Here is a 22319-nt window from a genome sequence, read left to right as displayed (position 1 = left end):
AACAATGCATTATCACCTCTGGATAGATCAACAAGAACAAAACTCAGCAAGGAAACAAAGGCTCTGAAGGAAGAAATGGAGGAGAGAGGGCTAATAGATCTATACAGGGCTTTACACCCCCAAAAGAAAGAATACACTTTTTTTTTCCAGTGCACACAGAACATTCTCCAAAATCATACATCAATAGAATTGGGAAGATAGAAATTGTATCAACTATCTTTTCAGACCATGATGCACTGAAAATAGAAGTTAATCACACACAGACGCGGAGAACCAATCAAACACCTGGAAGTTAAACAACTCATTGCTGAACAATGAGTGGCTCACAAAGGAAGTCAAGGAAGAAATCAAAAGATACCTTTGACCCAGCTATACCACTTCTGGGAATATACTCCCGAGAGGCAAAAAGATATAGTCGAAATGACATCTGCACATGTATGTTCATCGCAGCACTGCTTACGATAGGCAAAATCTGGAAAAAACCCGAATACCCAAGAACAGATGACTGGCTAAAGAAACTTTGGTACATCTACACCATGCAATACTATGCAGCTGTCAGAAAAGATGAAGTCATGAACTTTGCATACCAGTGGATCAACATGGAAAGTATCATGCTAAGTGAAATGAGTCAGAAAGAGAGAGACAGACACAGAAGAATTGCACTCATATGTGGAATATAAAACAACAAAATGGAGGCCTAACACCCAAGAATAACATAAATAAGTACCAGATTTGCTCCATGGCTTGGAGACTAGCCTCACATGCTGGGGAAAAGGGCAGCTCAGAGAAGGGAATATCAAGCAAAAATGTGGTGGGAGGACCCGTTCAGGATGGGAGAGGCATGCACAGAGCAGACTATAGACAGAACACATTGGCCACCCAAGACCTCCATTGTTAATCACAACGCCCAAAGGGAGAGAGGGAACAGAGGGGAATGCTCTGCCAAAGAGGCGGGGTGGGGAGGGGAATGGGATGGGAGGGGGTGGGAGGGATGATGGGGTCATCAGTGGAGAACGAGCACTGGTGGAGGGATAGATACTCAAGCTGTATATGACTGAAACACAAGCACGAGAATATGTAAACCTGTATCTGTACCCCCACGGTGATTCATTAATAAAAAAATTAAAATAAAAAAAGAAAATTGAATTAAACCTTCTGCTGCCATAAAAAACATATTTCAACAGTAAAAATTAAATAAAAAACACAGACTCAATGCAAAAAAAAAAACTGGTAAGAAGTCTGTGTTCATGAACTAGAAGATGAAAAGAATGTATTCAATTAGATGTATAGATTAAACACACTTAACAATATAATTCAAGTTGAAATTTTGACAATATAGACAAGTTGAAGGCTCAAACAAAAACAGAAACAAAATAAACCCTAATATATATGAACAGAACTGTAAGGGGAGAAAAGACTACTATGAGCGAATTTATGTCACTAAATTTATAACCTTTCAAGAAAGACTCAGAAAGAAACAAAGAACCTGAACTGACAACTTACAAGAAGTAAATGAAAAAGTAATCGGCAATTTACTCAAAAACAAAAGCCCTGGGCCCATGGTTTGGAATTCCACCGAACCATCAGAGATGATTTATTACCTATCCTTTTCAAGCTCTTCAGAAAACAGAAGACAGGAATTCTTCAAACATATTTTATGAGACCAGCATTAGCATCAAGGAAAAGCAGTCAAGGACATCATGATAAGGAAAACTACAGATCCTAGGTACCACATATGGTACCCCAAACCCTGCCAGATGTGATCCTGAGTACAGAATCAGGAGAATACCTGACACTGCTAGGGACTCCCCCAAAGCAAACAAACAAAACAACCCCACTAATTCACAAAGATACATTCATACCTATATTATCAATAGTGCTATTTATAATATTGCTAGCTATGGAAACAACCTAAGAGCCCCAAAACAGATTAAGTGAGAAAGAAATGGAATATTACTGATTTTTAAGAAAATATGAAATCTTGGCTTTTGTAACAAAAATTAATAAACTGGAAGAGGTCATGCTACCTTACTTAAGTCATTAAGAGAAAGATAAATATAGGATGGATCTCACCGATGTTTGGTTAAGGAGAAGCAAAGTAAGGCAAGGAAAACTAAACCAAACCAACCCTTTGAACTCAGATCACAGAATTTGGATACTGGAGTGGAGGGGGGAAGGGAAGACCCAAGTGGGAAGGGGGCTAAATATACTGTGGTGGAAGAAACTGGTGGTAGGTATGTTACAGTTACACATATTTAATATTGTACCCCTAGAACATAATATGTAAATATGTCTTATAATACAGTCTTGTAAATCTGTAAATATTCTCTCTCTCTCTCTCTGTCTCTGTCTCTCTCTCAGTTTCATACAAGCTAATTTTGGAAAGGCAAATGAAGTAAATTAGCTAAATAATTTTGAAGAGAAATAATGTGGGAGGAATTACACTGCCTACTTTTTAGACGTTATAATAATAATAATAATAAAAAACAAGACAGAACTTGGCACAGAGATTTCTCTGGACCCCTTGCCGAGGTGATTTCACTGGGGCACCTTAGATGAAGCAGGCATTCTCTCTCCACCTCCTCCAAATGAACCCTGGCAGCCACAAACCCCTAGCAGAAAATCCCAGGTATATGGGACCAGTGACTGAAAACTCCAGGCCACGTGGCGGCAGGTATGGGCCGACCCTCCCATCTCCCCACCCATCAGGTGTCCTGGCTGTCATGCCCACGAAGATGCCTCTGGGAGTCATTAAAGTCATGCATTAACGGCATGATTCAGAGACTTATAAATGAAGCTTGGAAGACAGCAGCTCGCCACAGAGATATCTCTGGATCCCAATTATTTAAAGTTTTAGACACCATATACTATTCATAACAAGCAATACAAAATAAATTATTCAGCATCTGCCTTTGGGACAGGCTTTGGTGGTGGTAAGAACATTCGAAATAATGGTGGAGGGAAGGTATAATGGTGGTGGGATTGGTGTTGAAATATTGAATGTAATCACTTACTATGAACAACTTTATGAAAATAAAATTGAAAAAAAAACCCAAGACTGTATAGTATTGAAGATACAGATATATAAGGAAAAAAATAGATTGAGAAATAGACTCTTGTAAATATGACAAACTGATTTTTGGCAAAGGAACAAAAGCATTTTAACGGAGAAAAGATAATCTTGCTAACAAATGGTGTTAGGATAAATGAACTTTAAGATACGTGGACTTTTACAAATGAAAGTCAATCTCAACTAACCCTAGAACATTGTAACTAACTCAAAATGGATCATAGATCTAAAAATAAAAGTAAAGCCATTAAACTTCTAGAAGAAAAATATAGCAGAAAACCTACATGATCTGGGATTAAGCAAAATATTTTAGATATGACACCAGAAGCATTGTGAAAAATGAGAATTGAGAGAATAAATTTAACTAAAATGTTTTGTGAGGGACACTAGTTAAGAGAGTAAGACATTATTGTTTTTGTCAGGGTCACTGTCAAGTTATTGACTGGAAAAAATATTTCAAATCAAACAAAATGTTATTTTGATGTGTATATTCTTGAAATTGATACAACATTTCAAACGAGTTACAAAGTAATCTGGGCTTACCCATTTGTTACCAAGACCCCAGTTGGCACCAAATCCCTGTTGAGAGCTTCCAATGACCAACGGTATAAATTTTGGGATGATTTTTTATTTGTTAAGTCATGTACTAAAATAATACCTAAAATAAACAGAGGAAGTAATGTCACGATCATAAACAATTCTTTATTTCACTAATTCTTTATTTCACAAAGAGAGGCTTACTAAATACACACACTAGATTGCTTAACAAACCTAGCATTTCAGTGTAAATAACAAACTCAGCTATAATTATACAATTTCTTCTAAATTATTCCAAATAATTATATGAATAAATGATTACAAAGTGTAATTTATCACTCATTTAACTTTTAAAAATTTTACAAGGGGTGACAAAATGTCACTGGACTTTTAGATGAAAGCTTTTGTGCTTCATTCAACATAATAGTTTGCCTAATCCTGGTTGCAAAATTGCTCACCAATAAAAAGAATATAAACAGGCATAAAAGAAATTCTAATCACTTAAAATCCATAATATAACCTAAATATAATATATCCATATATTTCTTATAATCACTAAAATACTAAATATTTTATTATGAGGGCATTAATTTACTTTGACATGCATGTTAATTCTTTAGCTGATAAAATATTTTATCTAGAGTACCCTAGGCCATATCAAGTCCCAAAAGTCTACCAATTTTTTAGTTTTCTAAATTTATGGTACACTATGTGATAAATTTAGTTTTCAAAATTTATGTACACTAAGCATGCTACCTTTAAGAAATACAGTTGCAAAATTAGGCTACTATAAGGGAGTAGCTTAACAGTGAACTGTCTGAGCTGGTTGGCCAGTCATATCAGGAGAGGATCTGAACACTGCTGAGAAGGTGACACCCCACCCCACCTCTGCCTGCTCCCAGAAAAAAAGAGGAAGAAAAAGAAATGAATTCGTAAGAGAAAAACAAGAACTATGTAAAGAAAGCAGATGGACTTATATAAAAAAAACCCGTAATGAATATTAAATAGCATCAGATAAGATAATAGCATCAGAAAGGCAACAGAAGTTATTATTATAAGATTTCAGAAGAAAAACTTCAATTACTGGTAGCACTTAAGGTATTATCCTGTGGGTAAAAGATTGCAGCATTTTCAAATCCTCAACACTTTCAACAGAGAATATGAAACTGATGTTTCTTCTATCTTCAAGAAATATGATAAGTCAATTTGAAAAAGAAGGTAAGAGTTAGAATTACTTGGCATCTCTAGCTTTCACAGATATTTATAGAACTAAGGAACATGTACAAGATATAGTTAGCTTGTTTAAGCTGTCTCAGATATATGTTAATCTCTTCTGGAGTCTGGAACAAACAGGAGTCTGACACTTATCCCTATATCCAATGGCACTTACTCTATATTCCTCAATGAGGAGTTTTATTAGACATCAGAATCCGTGGTATTTTTGTTTTGCTATGCTCAGGTTTTACTTCTGTTTCTGCGCTCAGGATCACTCCTGGGATGGCTCATAGGGAGTATTGGGGATTGAAACCATGTTGGCTGTGTGCAAGTTAAGTGCCCTAGCCACTACCCACTATATTATCTCTTCTGTAGCCCTAAAGATCAGATTTCTTTAAAAAGAAATAAGGGACTGGGACAAAGGTCAAAGGGTTGGAGTGCATGCTTTGCATATGCAAGAGCCAGATTTGATACCCAGCGTAACATGGTCCACTGCCCAGAACAAGCCCCGGACACTATTCCAGGAGTAACATCCAAGCACTGATAAGTATGGCCCAAAACAAAAAGGAATGAAGAGCTACCATGAAAGAACAAAGCTACCATTGAAGTCGGTGGGCTCCACGGGTGGATTATGTGAGGTGAGGGGCAGAAAGATGGTCACTTTCTACTGATCCACCCCTGCCATCCTGAGGCTGTCTGGGAAGACTAGGAATGATAAAATCTGCGATGAGCCCCTGCACAGCATGGACGAGAGCCTGCCAGCCCTTCCAGGTGGCTGTCAAGCCATACTTGACGTCTGCTTGGTCTTTTTGGTAAGGGAATTGATCACCACCAACCAATTTCTTGGGGAGCCATGGAATCAGGTTGGATTTGCTCTTTACAGGAAAAGAAAGTCAGTCCTAGGCTTTAACCAGGTTTTGGGGTTCTTGTCTCACCTCACAGAAAAAAACTTCAGGAGTAGACAAGCAGTAAATAAAAACTGATTTATTTAGAGGTTTTTAGAAAGGGGAAGGAGGGAGAGAAAGTGAGAGAGAGTAATGTGCTCGAGAGAGAGAATGCGGGCTTCTCCAAAGCTGGAGACACACACACCAGCATTAAAAAGCAAGTGTGAAAGTACTCATCTCAAGAGGGGAGATGTGCATGACAAATGTGCTTGGGTACTACATGTGCTCAGCCATGAGGGCATAAGCAGTACATGGGCTTGGGCAGCATATGTGTGACCTTCCTTTGCTGAAGGTGGCATTTATAGGGTTTTCCTAACCTGCCCCCTATCTCCCCCTCGTTTTGGGGCATCTACCTAGGTAAAAGTCTATTGCTGGGGTAGAATTGGGAGTGATCCAAGGACCTTCTTTGAAATTCCTTTGTTCCTGATAGAGCTTCTCTCAGAGAGAGGTCCATCCTTCTTTGGGTCTGTTGCTGGCTCTAGGTGAAATTCTTGTCAGGCCTGAGTTTACAAGATGGGCTATTTGCAGTGTTGAGCTCTTGGTTTTATTACTTCTCAGAAATTCCATTAACATGGGGGTCCTTCCCTGTGTACTTACCTAATCAACATAAAATAATAAAGAATATCCAGCACTTAAGTATTACCTTTTGTTATTTATATGAGCAATCTAATTTGATTTTCAGAACAGTCCTATGAGCTAAGAATTATATTATACAAGTAGAAAGTGAGACTCGGAAGTTGAGGAAGTTGCCCTAGGTTACATGTAAGTGAGGCAGCCAGAATTTTATCTATTTGTTTAAATTTACTTATTTTTTATTGAGTCACTGTGAGAAAAACTGTGAGATACAAGGTTTCTGTGATTGGGTTTCAGTCATACAATGTTCCAACATTCATCCCTCCACCAGTGTACATTTCCCACCATCAATATCCCCCTTATTTCTCCTGCCACTACCCCCCAACCCAGCCTGCCTCTGTGGCTGGCACTTTCTCTCTCTCTCTTTCTCACTCCCCCTCCCCTTTGGGGGATTATGGTTTGCAATACACATATTCTGAGGTCATCATGTTTGGTCCTTTGTCCACGTTCAACACATATCTCCCATCCATGAAACTCTATGTCCATCCATTTTTAAGTGAATTTCATAACTTCATTTTTTTTCTAACTCTATAGTATTCCATTGAGTAGATGTGCCACAGCTTATTTAAGCAGCTGTCTGTTCTTAGGCACTTGTGTTATTTCCAAATTCTGGCTATTATGAACAGTGCTGCAATGAACAAACAAGTGCAGATGTCATTTCTACTGTGCTTTTGCATCCCAGGGGTTTGCATCCCAGGGGCATATTACTAGAAGTGGTATTGCTGGGTCATAAGAAAGCGCAATTTCTAGCTTTTCAAAGAATGCCTATATTATTTTCTAAAAAGGCTGGATCAGTGGCCATTCCCACCAACAATGAATGAGAGTCCCTTTTTCCCCCACATCTGCGCCAGCACTGGTTGTTCTTATTCTCTTTGATGGGTACCAGTCTCTGTAACAATCTCATTGTTGTTTTCATGTGCATGTCCCTGATGATTAGCAATGCAGAGCATTGTTTGATGTGTCTTTTGGTAATCTGTATTTTTCCTTTGAAGTTTTTGTTCATTTCTTCTACCAATTTTTTTTTTTTTTTATGGGATTGGAAGGTTTTTTCCTAATAAAGTTCTACCGGCAAAGAGTCTCTTGCCCGCACGCCTGGCTATCTTCCCCAGGGCCCCTCGGAGAGGATGGGCTCCAACTTCCCTCCCCACCCCAAGCAGAGCTCCCGGTGGCCGAAGACCAACGGAACCTAGCTACAGCCATGCTGGAGGCCCCTCTCCACACATTTGGACAGGCCTCACGCATGAAGGTACCGACAGAGGAACCCAGGTGTGTGTAATTCCATCAACGGCCAATATCCAGAGACTTAAAAGCAAGTTAAGTTCTACCAGTGCCTTAAATATCTTGGATATTAACTTCTTGCCCGTGTGCCTGGCTGTCTTCCCCGGGGCCCCTACAAGGGGGTGGGCTCCAGCTGCCCCCCCTTCCCCCCCTCTGCCCCAAGCAGAGCTCCTGGGGCCAAAGACCTCTGGAGCCTAGCCACAGCCATGCTCAAGGCCCCTCTCCACACGTTCGGACAAGCCTCATGCATGAAGGTACCGGCAGAGGAACCCAGGTGTGTGGGAACTGGGGCTGAGACCTCCAAACCTGCTCGGATCGGGACTGGGCCTCTTCCGCCCAGATTTCCCATTTTCCAGTAGCTAGGCCGTCATACCCAGGGACTGCCCCTGGTGCCATGTAATCCCACCCACGGCCAACATCCAGAGACTTAAAACCAAGCTCCTTGAAATGACATCTTATAGTCTACTTCTCCCTTCGGAGAACCTGGCAAGCTACCAAGAGTTTCCTGCGCACATGGGAGAGCCTTGCAAACTCCCCATGGTGTATTCATATGCCAAAACCAGTAATGATGGATCCATCTTATTCTCCTGACCCTGAAAAAGCCTCAAATGCAGCATCCTTGTGAAGGACAAGAGAGGCTTCTAAAATCTCAGGGCTAGGACGAATGGAGACGTTACTGAGACTGCTTGATAAATTTGACGATCAATGGGATGATGATGATGATGATGATGATGATTAACCCCTTATCTGATGGGTATTGGTAAATAATTTTTCCCATTCCATGGGCTATCTCTATATTTTAGTCACTGTTTCTTTTGATATGTAGAAACTTCTTAGCTTAATGTAGTTCCATTTATCTTTGCTTCCCCTTGCTTGGTCAGTGGTATTTCCTATTTTTAGATCCTTTAGCTTCAGTGTTAAGGAGGGTTCTGCCTATGTTTTCCTCTATGTGCCTTCTAGGAGAGATACTGAGGTCTTTAATCCATTTGTCTGACTTTTGTGACTTTTTTTTTTTTTGTATGTAGCTGTCCAGTTTTCCCAGCATCACTTGTTGAGGAGGATTTCCTTGCTCCACTTCACAATTGTTGCTCCACTGTCAAAGATTAAGTGATCATATATTTAAGGGTCTGTTTTTTTAAATATTCAGCTCTATTCCATCGGTCTGTGGGTCTGTCTCTATACCAAGATCATGCTGTTTTAATTATTACTGCTTTGTAGTACAGTTTGAAGTTGGGGAATGTGATGCCTTCCATCTTCTTTTCCCCAAGGACTGCTTTAGCTATTGGTGGGAGTTTGTTATTCCATATGAATTTCAGGAGTGCTTGATCTTTTTTCTTTGAAAAATGTCATGGATATCCTTATAGGAACCCAATTAAATCTGTGAAATGCTTTGGGGAGTATTGCCATTCTGACAGCGTTAATCCTTCCAATTCATGAGCAGGGGATGCGTCTCTATTTCCTCATGTGCACTTTTATTTCCTTGATGTAGTGTTTTGTACTTTTCTTTGTATAGATCCTTCAATTCTTTAGTTCAACTGAAGGCACAGTTGTGAACAGGATTCTTTTCTGAAATATCTTTATCTTCTCTTTCACTATTTGTATATAGGAAAGCCATGGACTTTAGGTTATTGACTTTATAGCCTGCCACTTTACTATACAAACCTATGTTTCTAGGAGCTTGTTTGTAGAGTCTTAAAGATTTTCTAAGTATAGTATCATGTCATTTGCAAATAGTGAAAGCTTGACTTCTTCTTTTTGTATTTGAATGCCCTTGATATCTTTTTCTCACTATCTGCTATGGCAAGTACTTCCAGTACTATATTGAACAGAAGTGCCAAGAGTGGGTAGCAAGAATTTTAATACAGGTAATCTGATGGTCAAAGACAGGAAGAAGAAGGCAAATTAAAGTCTCACTTTAGAAGTGTATATTTTCTTGTAAGTCCTAGGAATACAGATCACAAAACTAATGAGTGAGATCTTGAGCTGGGAAATGAATTGTAAAGGCATAGATAAATTATTAGATAAATGCTCCTTCCCTCCCATCCTTCTTATTTCTTTCTAACGATTTGTGAATTTTATAAATAGGCTTTAAATCAGTTCTTTTCTTTATTCTCTTTCAACTGGGCAGAGAGTTCTTGCTTTGCTGAATATAAATTATGGTGGGACTCAGAAGAAGGAATTGTCGGTGATAGCTAATTAAAATACTTTTCTAATCTTGAGAGTGTTAGAGCACTTTATGGGTTTCCTTCAAGGATTCCTAGGCCAGTTCATCAAATTGGAAGAGAGTACAATAATAAGGGAAGAAAGGGATTACTAAAAGTAAATATTTCATTTGGGGGCCCAAGAGATGGCTCAAAGGACTAGAGCTCATGATTTACATGCGGGAGGCCTAAGACTGATCCCTGGGAATTATCTAGCATCCTGAGCACTGAGAGGGGAGTAGCGCCTGAGTACTCCTGGGTATGCCATAACCCTTCCCCCCTCAAAAAGAGTGCATTTGAATTGAGTCATTTTATGCTCTGTTTCACAGGAAATTACAGATGACAGGTGGATAAAATTCTATCAAGAGGAATGTTTCAGAAACAGCATAGAATATCTTCTTAGTAGAAAAGATTTATCTTTAAGAAAAACAAATGTATGTGAGTTTTATCTATAAAAAGATAATTAGACAAATATAAATTCATATGGATTTCTTCTTTGGCACTTAAATTTGTAACTTAGAGTTACATAAAGTTTCTACAATGTGACTGGTTCTTATCTTTAAGATTTATTTAGAATTTTGCTGTTATAAAATTTATCACTTGATTCTACCTCTAACCCAGGCTTCATTTCTTCCTTATTTTCTAAGAAGTCATGCAGAACTATATTAATCTTATCTTACGATCTTTCTCATTTATACAATTGTACTAAAATATACCACTGACATGTGCTTCCTTTCATGGCAGTGTCATGTATCAGTGCTATCATTTTATTTTATTTAAAAATATTTTACTCCTTTAATTAGATTATGACAATTTTAGTAGAATTCTGAGCTAAATGTAACATAGGTCTCACTTAAAACACAATGCATCATACATTCTCATCTATGTGGGCAAGAATCTCCTCTACTCTTTTTTTTTCTTTTAATAGTATCTGCCTTATGATATGGGGAGACAATGAAAAGAAGAATCTAAGGAATTAAGAAGGTATTGATTAATAGCAATGTTTATGTAACACTGAATGAGATCTGTGCATAGTATATATGAGATCCAGTTAACAGCTATGCATCTACAGGAGAGAGAAGGGGTGGGAGGCCATGTATTTTGGTATGCCAAAGACAAGTTAAAACTGCATTCCACTATTGAAAAAAACATTAAAAAAATTGAAAAAAGTTTTCCAAAGTAAATTATAAAAGAGAGGATAAAGAAATACTATTAATAAATTACTGGTGATAGTAGTTATTTACTTCCTTGACAGAGAACATGCAAGCTCTGTACTGCACTTAAATCTTCTATTATGCACTTCCAATGGACTGGAGCTATAGCACAGTGGGTAGGGCATCTGCCTTGTATGCAGTCAACCCGGGTTTGATTCCTCCACCCCTCTCGGACAGCCTGGCAAGCTACCAAGAGTATCCTGCCCGCACAGCAGAGCCTGGCAAGCTACCCGTGGCGTATTCGATATGCCAAAAACAGTAACAATAAGTCTCACAATGGAGACGTTACTGGTGCCGCTCGAGCAAATTGATGAGCAACGGGATGACAGTGATACAGTGATGCACTTTCAATATAACCCGTTTCAGTTATCTGAATATCTACAACAGGGTGACTTTCCCACATCCCTAAAACACCTTAGCTCTTTATAATTAAGTAGTACTTTCTCTAAGACGTAGATTAAAGAAATCTCTATTTCTGGGATATTGACTTAGACTATGGATCTTCTATACTTCCTCAGCATGAATAAGATGTAGTACTCCCAGGCTACAGTTTTTTTAAAAATTCCATTTTTGGGGGTCTGGTACCAAAATATAATTTTATTTCTCAATATGTAGTTTATGAAAAGAACTTAAATAGGCACATGTACACAAGCAGATAGTTGATGTTCTAAATCAGTGTTTCTTACTTGAGGGCTATCTGAACCCCAAGATGTGCCAAGGCTAGTTATCACAGGTGAAAATCATGTAAAGGTGAGTAGAGGGAAATAACAAGTGAAGAAAACACAAAAATGACTGCGAAAAGAAAATACTCATAAAAAGGTTCAGAAATACTGTACTATATTACATGGTAGGAATCTAGTCATACAAGTAGGAATGTAATATGCAGATTTAAAACAAAAGGTGTGATATACAAGGTCCTGATTTGATCCCCAATACCATAAATTGAATAAGTGAATAAGTGCATGAACAAGTAAGTAAAATAAGAGTTGTGAACATTAGCTCTTACTTAAATCAAAATGAGTCTGGAATGACATACATTCCACATCAGATACTCTGTACTCCTTAGGACATTAACATATGGTAGAAATTAGAAAAATGCTTTACCATTTACAGAGTTGTAGAATACTGCTCTTGTGCTTTTCACACTGCTGGCACTGCCCACAGAGCCGCCAACATCCCATAATTCTATATAGTAGGTCTTCTCTTCTGGGGTTCCTTCTTTGTAGTCATGAACCTAACAAATCAATCCATCAAAATAATTATTATAGCCACTAAGTAAACTGCCAAGCATCCTATTCCAGTCTAACATACTGGACATTCCTTTTCAGCCTCTGATTCTCTAATCACTACCTCTTTTACACCTTCCTCCATCCAGTAAAACTTCATTTTTTCATTCCACAGGAACTACCGTTTATTGACCTCAACACTTTCCATAGCTCCCCATTCCATTTTCTAATAGTTTCCTAACCAAGTGTAAATTCCATGATTTGTCATTTCAGTCACTTCTTTTGCCCTCATGCTACATTCATCTAGCCCCGAATGTAAAACTCAGAAAAATATACATTAATGGGACCGGATTTATTTTAATTCAAGTGTATCTTTTGAACTTTACTTCAGTCAGTTCCATAATCCATTTTCTTTTTCCACTCAGGAAACTATTTCATACATTCTTCTCTTTTTAAAAATTTTATCTCTTCTCTAACCTCAAACACAGCTAACAATCTTGTTTTATGAGACATAAGAAAATTCTGACAAGTTGCTCTTCCAATGTCTATCCATCTATCCACCTCTTCACATCTGTGCCCTTATTTTCTGCTTTCCTAACAGCTATTATCAAAGGTTGTCTGTATGCATAAGGCCAAATCCCATTCCTGGTCATGAGATCTCATCTTCTTATCAAAGAGGCATAGGTCTACTGGGGTTTTGGGTGGTGGAATATGGGCACTGATGAAGGGATGGGTGTTTGAACATTGTATAACTCAGACATAAGCCTGAGAACTTTGTAACTTTTCACATGGTGATTCAATAAAATAAATAAATAAATAAATAAATAAATAAATAAATAAATAAATAAAAGAGGCATAGGTCTATCAATTGTCCTTTCTCTCCCTTATCTTCATCATATTTTATCTTTCTTCAATAATTACCACCACGTTACCAGTATCCTGTCAATTTCCCCATGTTAACATTACTCATTATTATTTACATTGTTTTAATAATTTAAATTACAACACCATGCCATATCTCTATTCCTTTATGTAGCAAAAGCTTTAAAAGAGTTCTAAGACCTTCAATCTTATGACCTGTAATTCAGTTATTTTATCTTATATGAGTGATCTTTAAAGAAAAAAACTGACATCACATAAACAAATAGAGTTGTCTACCCTCAGCTGGCTATAAAATTTCCCCTTCCAATTTGTTTTGAATTCATTCCTGTCAAACTTTTGCTCCAGTTACCCCACAAGTATTTCTTACCAAAGTCACACCTATGATGAGCTAATAATTTTTATCTTATCCTATAAATTATAACTACTAATCACTTTTCAGCCTTAAAAAAATATTCCTCATTTAACTTGCAGATATTACTTAAATTTCTTCAACCTCACTGGTTAATTATTTTTACTCTCCATTTTTCTTCTCTTATCTTTATGACCTCTAGTTGTTGGAATCTGCTAAGGGTTAGGGTTAGGAAGCTCTTCTTTTCTTTCATGATTTGTTCTCATATGCTTTTAAAATGTCATCAATGCGTTAATAAATTTACATTTTAATCTATCCTCCATCAGTCCTTTGGACTATCATATCAACCAAACTACAATTTGAATGTCAAATAGTACCTTAAATTTAACTCATTTAATTAATTTATTAAATTAAAAAAAATGCTCTTCCTCTCAAACTCTTTTTTTCAATTTCTCTCAGTAAAAGCCAATTCCCTTACTCCATTTACTCAACGGGCCCAAATCCCAAGATTTTGGGATATCTAATTGCAGCATATCTAATCAGTCAACAAATTATCCTGTTGCTTTTGCCTTAGAATATAATCAAAATATGTTGATTTCTCACAATCTCCACTATTACCATTCACTATTACTATTTTGGTCATCTCTTTGAAATGATTTAAATGATTTCCCAACTGATATCCCTACTAGAATCTTGCTCTGGTTACCTTTCCTTATTTCTACAAAATCATGAGACGGATTATTTTAAAATGCAAGTCAGATCATACCAGCCTTCTCAAAAATCTCTAATGATTTTCTTCTCAAATAAAACTCCCTTTATCATGCTCTGAACTCTATAAACACTTACTGCCACTATTAAATAACTATTAGAATACAACTAAAGACCATGTTATTATGGTGGCTCAAAGCTACATTTCTTTAAGAAACTTTTTTATATAAACATGTATGACTGCAGGATAAAAAATAAATTTGTGGGGTTATATAAAATGAGAGGGTTTCTACACAGAAAAAAGAATCATCAACAAAATGAATAGGTGAACTTGCCAAGTGGGAGAAAATACTTGCAAATCACATATAAACTAAGGGACTAATAACCAATATATACATTCAAATGGCAAAGAATAACGATTAAAATGGGGAGAGAACCTGAACAAACATTTCTCCAAATGACAGAGAAGGCCAATAAATGCATGAAAAAGTGTTCAATATTATTAGTAACCTGGGAAATGCAAGTCAAAACCTCAGTGAAATACCACCTCACATCTGTTTAAATTTCTATTATCAAAAAGATAAGAGATACAAAGTTGGTAAGGTAGTGAAGAAAAAGAAATGTTATACATTGTTGGTGGGAATGTAAAATGATGTAGACATTATAAAAATATTATGGAGGTTTCTCAACCCAGTAATAATAAAATTTCAGGGGCTGAGGAAATAGTTCAAAGAGATAGAGCTCATGCTCTGCATTACAAAGGTCCAGGATCAATCCTAGGTACTACATAGATCCCTTAGGACTGCCAAGGAGTTAACTCCAAGCACCACGTGTTATGCCCCCGAAAACAAACAAAACAACAAAAATAAAACTGCCATATGACACACAATCAATCTTCTGGTATGTATTTTAAAAGATGAAATAGGGATATTAAAGAAATTATCTACACTCCCATGATCACTGAAGCATTATGCTTAATAGCCAAAGTATGGAAAAAACCTAAAGGCCTGTCATTGCAGGAAGAAACAAAAAAAGCACTAACAGGATTACATACTGCATAGGCAAAGGATGCTATTCAGCCAGGAGACAGAAGGAAATTCTACCATTTGTGAAAACATGGGTAAACCTTGAAGATATTATGATGAGAGAAATAAGAGAATTATATATTGCGTGCTATCATTTTCTGTGGAATATAACAAGTCAAGCATAGAAACAGAGTAAAGTGTAGTTTCTAGTAGCTACAAGGATGGGAGAAGTTCGTATAAAGATACAAACTCCAGCTATAAGGTAAATAAAGTAGGAGAATATAATGTGTAACATAGAGACTATACAATGGGTGATTCTATACCTGTGACAATAACATTCCACTTAAAATTAAAAGGTGTCAAGAAAGTAGAACTTCTGGTTCTCATGTATACTCCTGTTATCACTCGCTAAGGTTGAAAAGAAGCTTCTGCACCGCAAAAGAAGTGGTGACCAACATGTAAGAACACTCCACAGACTTAAAGAAATTATTTGTCTGTCACTCAACTGATAAAGGATTAATATCCAAGATACATAAAGCATTGATAGAGTGATATAAAGAACTTCATCAAAAAATGGGGAGAAGAGAAGAACAGAAATTCCTAGGAGATATTCAAATGGGCAAAAAGCATGCGAAAAATGCTCTGCATCACTAATCATCAGGGAAATGCAAATCAGAACAACAATGAGATATCACTTTACATCTTGAAGACTGATATGTCAAGAAGGACAAGAACAACCAGTGTTGGCATGGATGCAGTGAAAAAAGGACCTTCCTTCACTGCTGATGGGAATGTCAACTGGCCCAGCCTTAATGCAAAATAATACGACATTCCTCAAAAAATTAGGAATTGAGGGGGCTGGAGTGATAGCACAGCGGGTAGAGCATTTGCCTTGCATGTGGCCAACCCAGGTTCGAGTCCTAGCACCCCATACGCACCACCAGGAGTAATTCCTGAGTGCAGAGCCAGAAGTGACCCCTGTGCATCTCTGGGTGTGACCCAAAAAGAAAAAAAATTAGGAATCGAGCTTTAATTTAACAATTATGCTTCTTGGACTGTACACCAAGGGTCCCAAAACACAGTGAACAAAAAATTTACACCTCTATGTTCCTTGCAGCACTATACACAATAGCCCAAATCTGAAAACAACCCAAGTGTACACAAACAGGTAACTAGATAAAGAAGTTATGGTACATATACACAATGGAATATTATACGCCCATAGAATAGGTAAAATCAAGCAATTTGCTTCTGAGTCTGGAAATATCATGCTGAGTAAAGTTAGTCAGAAGCAGAGAGACTGACACTGAATGATCATTCTCATATATGATATATAAATAAATATAATGGTGGAATTATAAATGCCCAAAGTCAATGGAAACAAGGAACATGAGAACTGACTTTCAATAGGAAGCATGCCACTTGGGGGGTTAGGGCATAGAATTAGAAAAAGACTATAACAATGGTAGAGGGAAGTATTCAACTGGGGGGCTGGGAGAAAGATGGGAAGCTGAAAGTAGTAAAGTGTTAGCATGAAACCCTATCAACAATAGTACTAAACCCTTTGTCAAAAAGTTATATAAAAAACAAAGTGCCCCTCATAGAGGCAGACAGGTGGGTGGGAGGTAAATGGGAAGGTGCGGGGGTATAGGTGGAAGGAAGTGGATATTGGTGAGGGGACTGTATGCCTGAAACTCAATTATGAAACATTTTGTGCCTGATATGGTGACTAAAGAATTAAACCAAAATTCAAACCAACCAAAAATAAAAGCACTAAAACTCACATGTTTAATATATTACTCATGCTTTTTACTGATTTATATTATTTTTGGGTCCAAATCCTTTTGTCCATGGAAAAGTTTAACTAAGTAAGAAACTCCAAAGATAGCCACACTGATATTAAAAGAAGACAACTATTAAATTGACAACAAACAGGGAAAGACATAAATTAAGAATAGCAAAGTCATACTTTGTCTTGGGCCACATCTGGCCCCAAACAGATTCTCCTGGGGAGTTTTCTTTAAAATAAAGATTTTTGAACCCCAAACCCAATAGTCCTAGGAATCTGTATTTTTTTAAACCAGATTTTTAATGATTTAGATTTAATTCATTTCAGAATTGTAATTAAGAAGTGTGGAATGCAGTGTATTAATAAACCAGGGTAATATGAGGTCCTAAATGTATTTATTGATTTAAATAAACACATACAAGCATCTAACATGTACTAGACCAGAGGCTCTTTTCTGTGCCTACAAAGATTGACAATACATGGGCTCAGAACTTAAGTTCAGAGTCTAATAGAAGAGGTAGATAACGAAGATCAGAACTTAGCTCAAATTCTAATAGCAGAGGTAGACAGCAAAGGCAGCATGGTTAACAAAATGGTAGAAGGAAGCAGTGAAGCCATGTGGTAACAGAAGTAGTGAGTCTATATTCACTAGCCTAGGAAAAAAGGTAGGATCCAGAAAATGGTTAATATGGCTGAACGTGTGTTTTGATAAAAGGTAACTAAACTTTGTATTGTTTGTTTCAGTGGTTCTGCTTAGAAACCTTATGTTTACTTTAAGCGGAAATCACATCAAATTTAAATAGAATTTTTCCAATGATCAGTTATATATGCCATCTAGTAAAATAATGGCATCTTTCTTATACTGAATTAATTTCCATTATCCAAAATAGTCCTATTAACTATGACTGGAGTCAATGAGATAGAAGAGCCAGTAAGGCACCAACCTGGGTTCGATCCCAGAGTGGCACAGTCCTCTGGACGCCTCTTCTGCCCCTCCACCCCCCACTGCCAGGAATATTATTATGGAGAAATATTAGAGAGAGGTCAGTCATCCCTGAGCTCAGAGTCAGGAACAAGTCCTCAGCTTAGCCAGAGTGATAGTACAGTAAGTAGGGTGACACGGGTTTATCCCTGGCACTCTGTATGGTTCCCTGAGCCTTACCAGGAGTGGTCCCTGAGTGGAGACCTAGCAGCACTGTCAGGCATAGCCAAAAATACCTAAATAAATAAATAAATAATTTTAGGGCCAGAGAGAGGTAGTATAGTGGATAGGGCATTTGCTTGGAATGTATTTGACTGGGATTCAATCCCTGTCATTACATATGGTCTCCAAACCGATCCAGGAGTGATTCCTGAGCACGGAGCACAGAGAAGTAAGTCCTGAACACAGCCGGATGTGGCCCCAAAATCAATCAACAAAAATATCCCAAATGCCTAATATTGTTATAGTTGTTTAAGAATAGCCTTCACATACAATTCCCAGTGAGAATGCCCCTTTAATATTCCAATATTAATTCCTGTTAGTTCCTCTCTGGTTTCAAACACTCTCAAGCCAGAACGACGCACTCACTTATACTCTTCACCACAACATGCATTTCCTTACCAGATATTTTCAGTCTTTCCTTCCAGATTTAGAAGAGAAAGGGTCCTTCTTTCTTTTCAATGTTCTCAGTTTTATTTAACTTAGTACAAACAGAATGAGTCCTAAGAACTTTTAGCCAGGGACTTATAGCTTATATCAATGACATGCTATCTTTTACAGGGGTGAATGATCTCTGAGGGAAAGCTTGACATTATGGTATTACTCTTAACATATTAAGTGGGACCTTGGTGCTATATTAAGACTAACAGTTTTTGGGATAATGCCAAACTATAAGCAATGTAATTTATAGTTAATTCAGGTCATAAGGGATCTGATACTACAAGTCATCACACACCTTCCATCTGTAGAGGGAAGGATTTTCTCAGCAGACAGCTGATCATCAAGTGGGAAAAGTAGAAAAATGCTACTGGAAACGAATGAAAGCTTATGTACTATGAATTCTGATTCATTTGAAAAGTTTATTCAATGTTTTGAACTTCAAAAAGAATGAACAAAATTGTAAAGAAAATCATACACATCAAGATAAAAACACAGGATGTTACAGATACTTCCTAATTAGGAAGTCTAAAGAGTATGAACACTGCAAAAAAAGTATTAGAGAAAGGCCAGGAAGATAGAAAGTCTTAGAACTGAGTCCAAAGAAAAGGGAGGTCAGAAAACAACAGTTAGGAGACGTACTGAGAGAGCAGGAATGGCATTTGGAGGAACACCATTGGATATTCTATATGTCTAAGCCCTTACAATGTCTGGACCCGTTAGAATGTGTAATATATACACTGGGTGAAAAAAAAAATCAATAAAAATAATAGAGGTTACTGCTTTACTGCTAATTACCATGTCCTTTGCTTGCTTGCTTATTTATTTATTTGGGTTGGAGCACCCCAGTCAGTACTCAAGAGCTCGGAGGACCCAATCTGTGATTCTTTGCCAACTGGGTCTGCAGTACAGATATGGTTCTGTGGCGCTGGCGATTCCTGTGCCACCCTATAGGACCTCCAGGGCTACACCTAGAAGTTCTTGGGGGCTTCCAGGGCTTCACCCAGTGGTCAGGGAGTGAACCTAGTAGAGGGACCAGGTGATGCAAGGAGTGACCTAGGTCAGGTGTGTACCCAAATGGCTGTCTGACCTCCTGGTCCCACCACTTCCTTAGAAACCCTATTTTGCATTTACCCAAAGCTCCTTTCCTCTACTAAAAAACAAACAAAACCCCCTTCATTTTCCCTTCTATCCTCTACAGATTCATTGCTTTATTTAACTTCTAAACTTTGTAAAAGATTGAGTTAGATTTCTTTCTATTCCTTTTCTGCTTATTCACATGATTTAGTTTTTGCAACTGACATCCTATTGCACTTTCAAAGGTCAGCACTGACTTCATCATCACTGAACCAACTTTTCCCCCTCCTCAGTCCTCATATTTCTAAAACATTTCATACCAAAAAAATCAATCTTTCCTTCATGAAATTCTAATCTCTCTTTGCTTTTGTGTTATTGCACCATCTTGGCTATCTTTCTACCTCTTTGATCACTTTCCCTTTGATCTTTTTTTTTTCTTTTTACCTTTAACTCTAAATACACACACAGTTCTCTCTTGGATGTTCTCCCACTAAATTTTCTTTTTGAAAATCTCATCAGCTCTCATGATTCAAGATATCTTTACATGGATAGTTTAAACTCAGATTCTCCCATGAGCCTCAGCACCACATTTCCAAATGCATTTTGGATACCTTCAGTTGGAACTGAATTATATTTTCCATTACCATTTCCAAAACTGAAATTATCCCAAGTAAGGGGGATGTATACATTGACCGAAGAAAATGAAATAATAATTATTCCAGGAGAAAAGTGGGAGTGAGATAATTGTGGGTTGAATGGCATGTAAAAGAAGCAAAGCAAATGGGGAAGAAAATACGAGAAAGCAATTAAGGATCCAAATGTATGATAAGTAAAAATAACAGTGGTGTATAATGTCATAAGTACTTTGTGTTACTATAACCTCCTAAGAAGGAATCTACAGAACTGAAGACACATAGTTCAAACTTTTAGAAAATTTCTTAAATTTTACATATTAAAAGTCAACTGAAAATAGAGATGATAAAGGTGTTATTATTTGATTTCACATACTGGGTAAAGCTAATGAAATTAACATATATTCTTCATAATTACTAACTTTTTAATTTTAATATTCAGGGCAGAGGTGTTCTTAAATGAACTGTAAGAGAAACAAACAAAATGTTATAAGGGGGTACGATGCCACCAGCAGGTCAACCTGTATCTGTGGGATGGGTGCATCAGTGGCCTAATGGTGACTTCAGACTTCCGGATACCCCGAAATTGCTGCTGTGCCTTTGGCCAGACCCCAACAATTTGGGGCCAAGTTTACCAAGATATTAAACGGCCAAAGGTTAGGTACGTGGGAGGCATACCCACAAACTACCTCTGGCTCAGCTATACAAGCTCATTTATTGGCCTTATTTCCAAGACCCATAAATAAATCTCAAAAGAGATCAAAAGCCACAGTTAATATTGGACCTGCACATGGCTGAACAGATCGGGGTAAATCATAGGGGGGCAGGTCAGCCTGGTGCCTGCCCAAGCAGAGCCCCCAGCAGCTGCTTGCTCCCACAATTCAAAACTGCTGCTATGCCCCTGGCCTGACTCCACCGTTTCAAACAGACCTCACCAAGACATAATCTGCTGAAAATTCTGGTATGTGGGTTTTGTGACTGAAATCTCCAGGCTTTCTCAGGGTTGGGATGGGCTACTTCTCCCCACTTCCCTGTACTTCCAGAAACCTCGGCAGTCACAGTCACATCCCAAAGTGGCCATCCAATTTGAAAAGCTACCCCATGGAGCCTTACCGTCCCGATAAAAATACTAAATGCCCTGAACAAACACCATGACCTGTATTGCAAACTATACTGAACAAAAGGAAAAGGAGAGAGAGAAAACAAGAAGGAAAGTGCTTTGCAATAGAGGGAGGTTGGGGTGTGGTGTTGGGGGATGGTGGTAGGGAAACAGGAGATACTGGTGGTGGGAAATGTACACGGTGGAGGGATGGGTTCTGGATCATTGTATGACTGAAACCCAATTATGAACAGCTTTGTAATGATCTATCTCGCAGATATTCAATTAAAAAATTATGTGGAGTTTATGTACAATTTAATCAGCTTAGTTAATGGCTGAATAAATAGCAGGACTCCTATATTAATAAAAAACTGTTATATTATTTGTGGCACTCTTCATTCCTAGTCCTATTTTCATAGCCCTAAATCTAATGGGTGTAATATAAATGTATGGTTACCATTAACTACACAAACAAAACTTGGAAAATTTAATCTTCTCAAAAATTATAAATAAGGAAATTGATTTGTCATTTCTAGTTCACTTTAATGAGACTTTAACTCTGACTTATATATTGAATACAATCATATTTACTGAACCCTCTTTGTGCAGTACAACGATATACAGCATGGGAAAAAATTTTTAAAAGACATTCTACTAAGAATATATAAGGTGGGATCTTACAGATACAACAAGTCTTGTGTGTAAAAGTCTTTAAAATAACTGAGGGCCAGAGTTAGTAGAGAGAGTAGGGTTCTTACCTACTCTCTCTAGAGAGTAGCTGACCTAGATGTGCGCCCTCAT

General features: G+C 37.6%; 1 protein-coding gene across 2 annotated transcripts in view; it reads right to left on the bottom strand.

Moving 5' to 3' along the window:
- RABL3 (RAB, member of RAS oncogene family like 3) overlaps positions 1–22319 on the bottom strand; it is a 53392-nt gene that overhangs the window by 13878 nt on the left and 17195 nt on the right. The window contains exons 3-4 of one of the 2 annotated variants that reach the window (XM_004606691.2): positions 12197–12326; positions 3614–3728 (exon numbers count right to left, since the gene is read on the bottom strand). In XM_004606691.2, the coding sequence (XP_004606748.1) occupies positions 3614–3728; positions 12197–12326 (245 nt within the window). The remainder of the gene's footprint in view (positions 1–3613; positions 3729–12196; positions 12327–22319) is intronic. The other variant, XM_055126691.1, reaches the window with a different exon arrangement.

This window comes from Sorex araneus, chromosome 2, assembly GCF_027595985.1.
Source record: "Sorex araneus isolate mSorAra2 chromosome 2, mSorAra2.pri, whole genome shotgun sequence".
NCBI lineage: Eukaryota > Metazoa > Chordata > Mammalia > Eulipotyphla > Soricidae > Sorex > Sorex araneus.
Note: the sequence above shows the minus strand (reverse complement) of the source record. Positions and strands in the feature narration are given on the sequence as shown.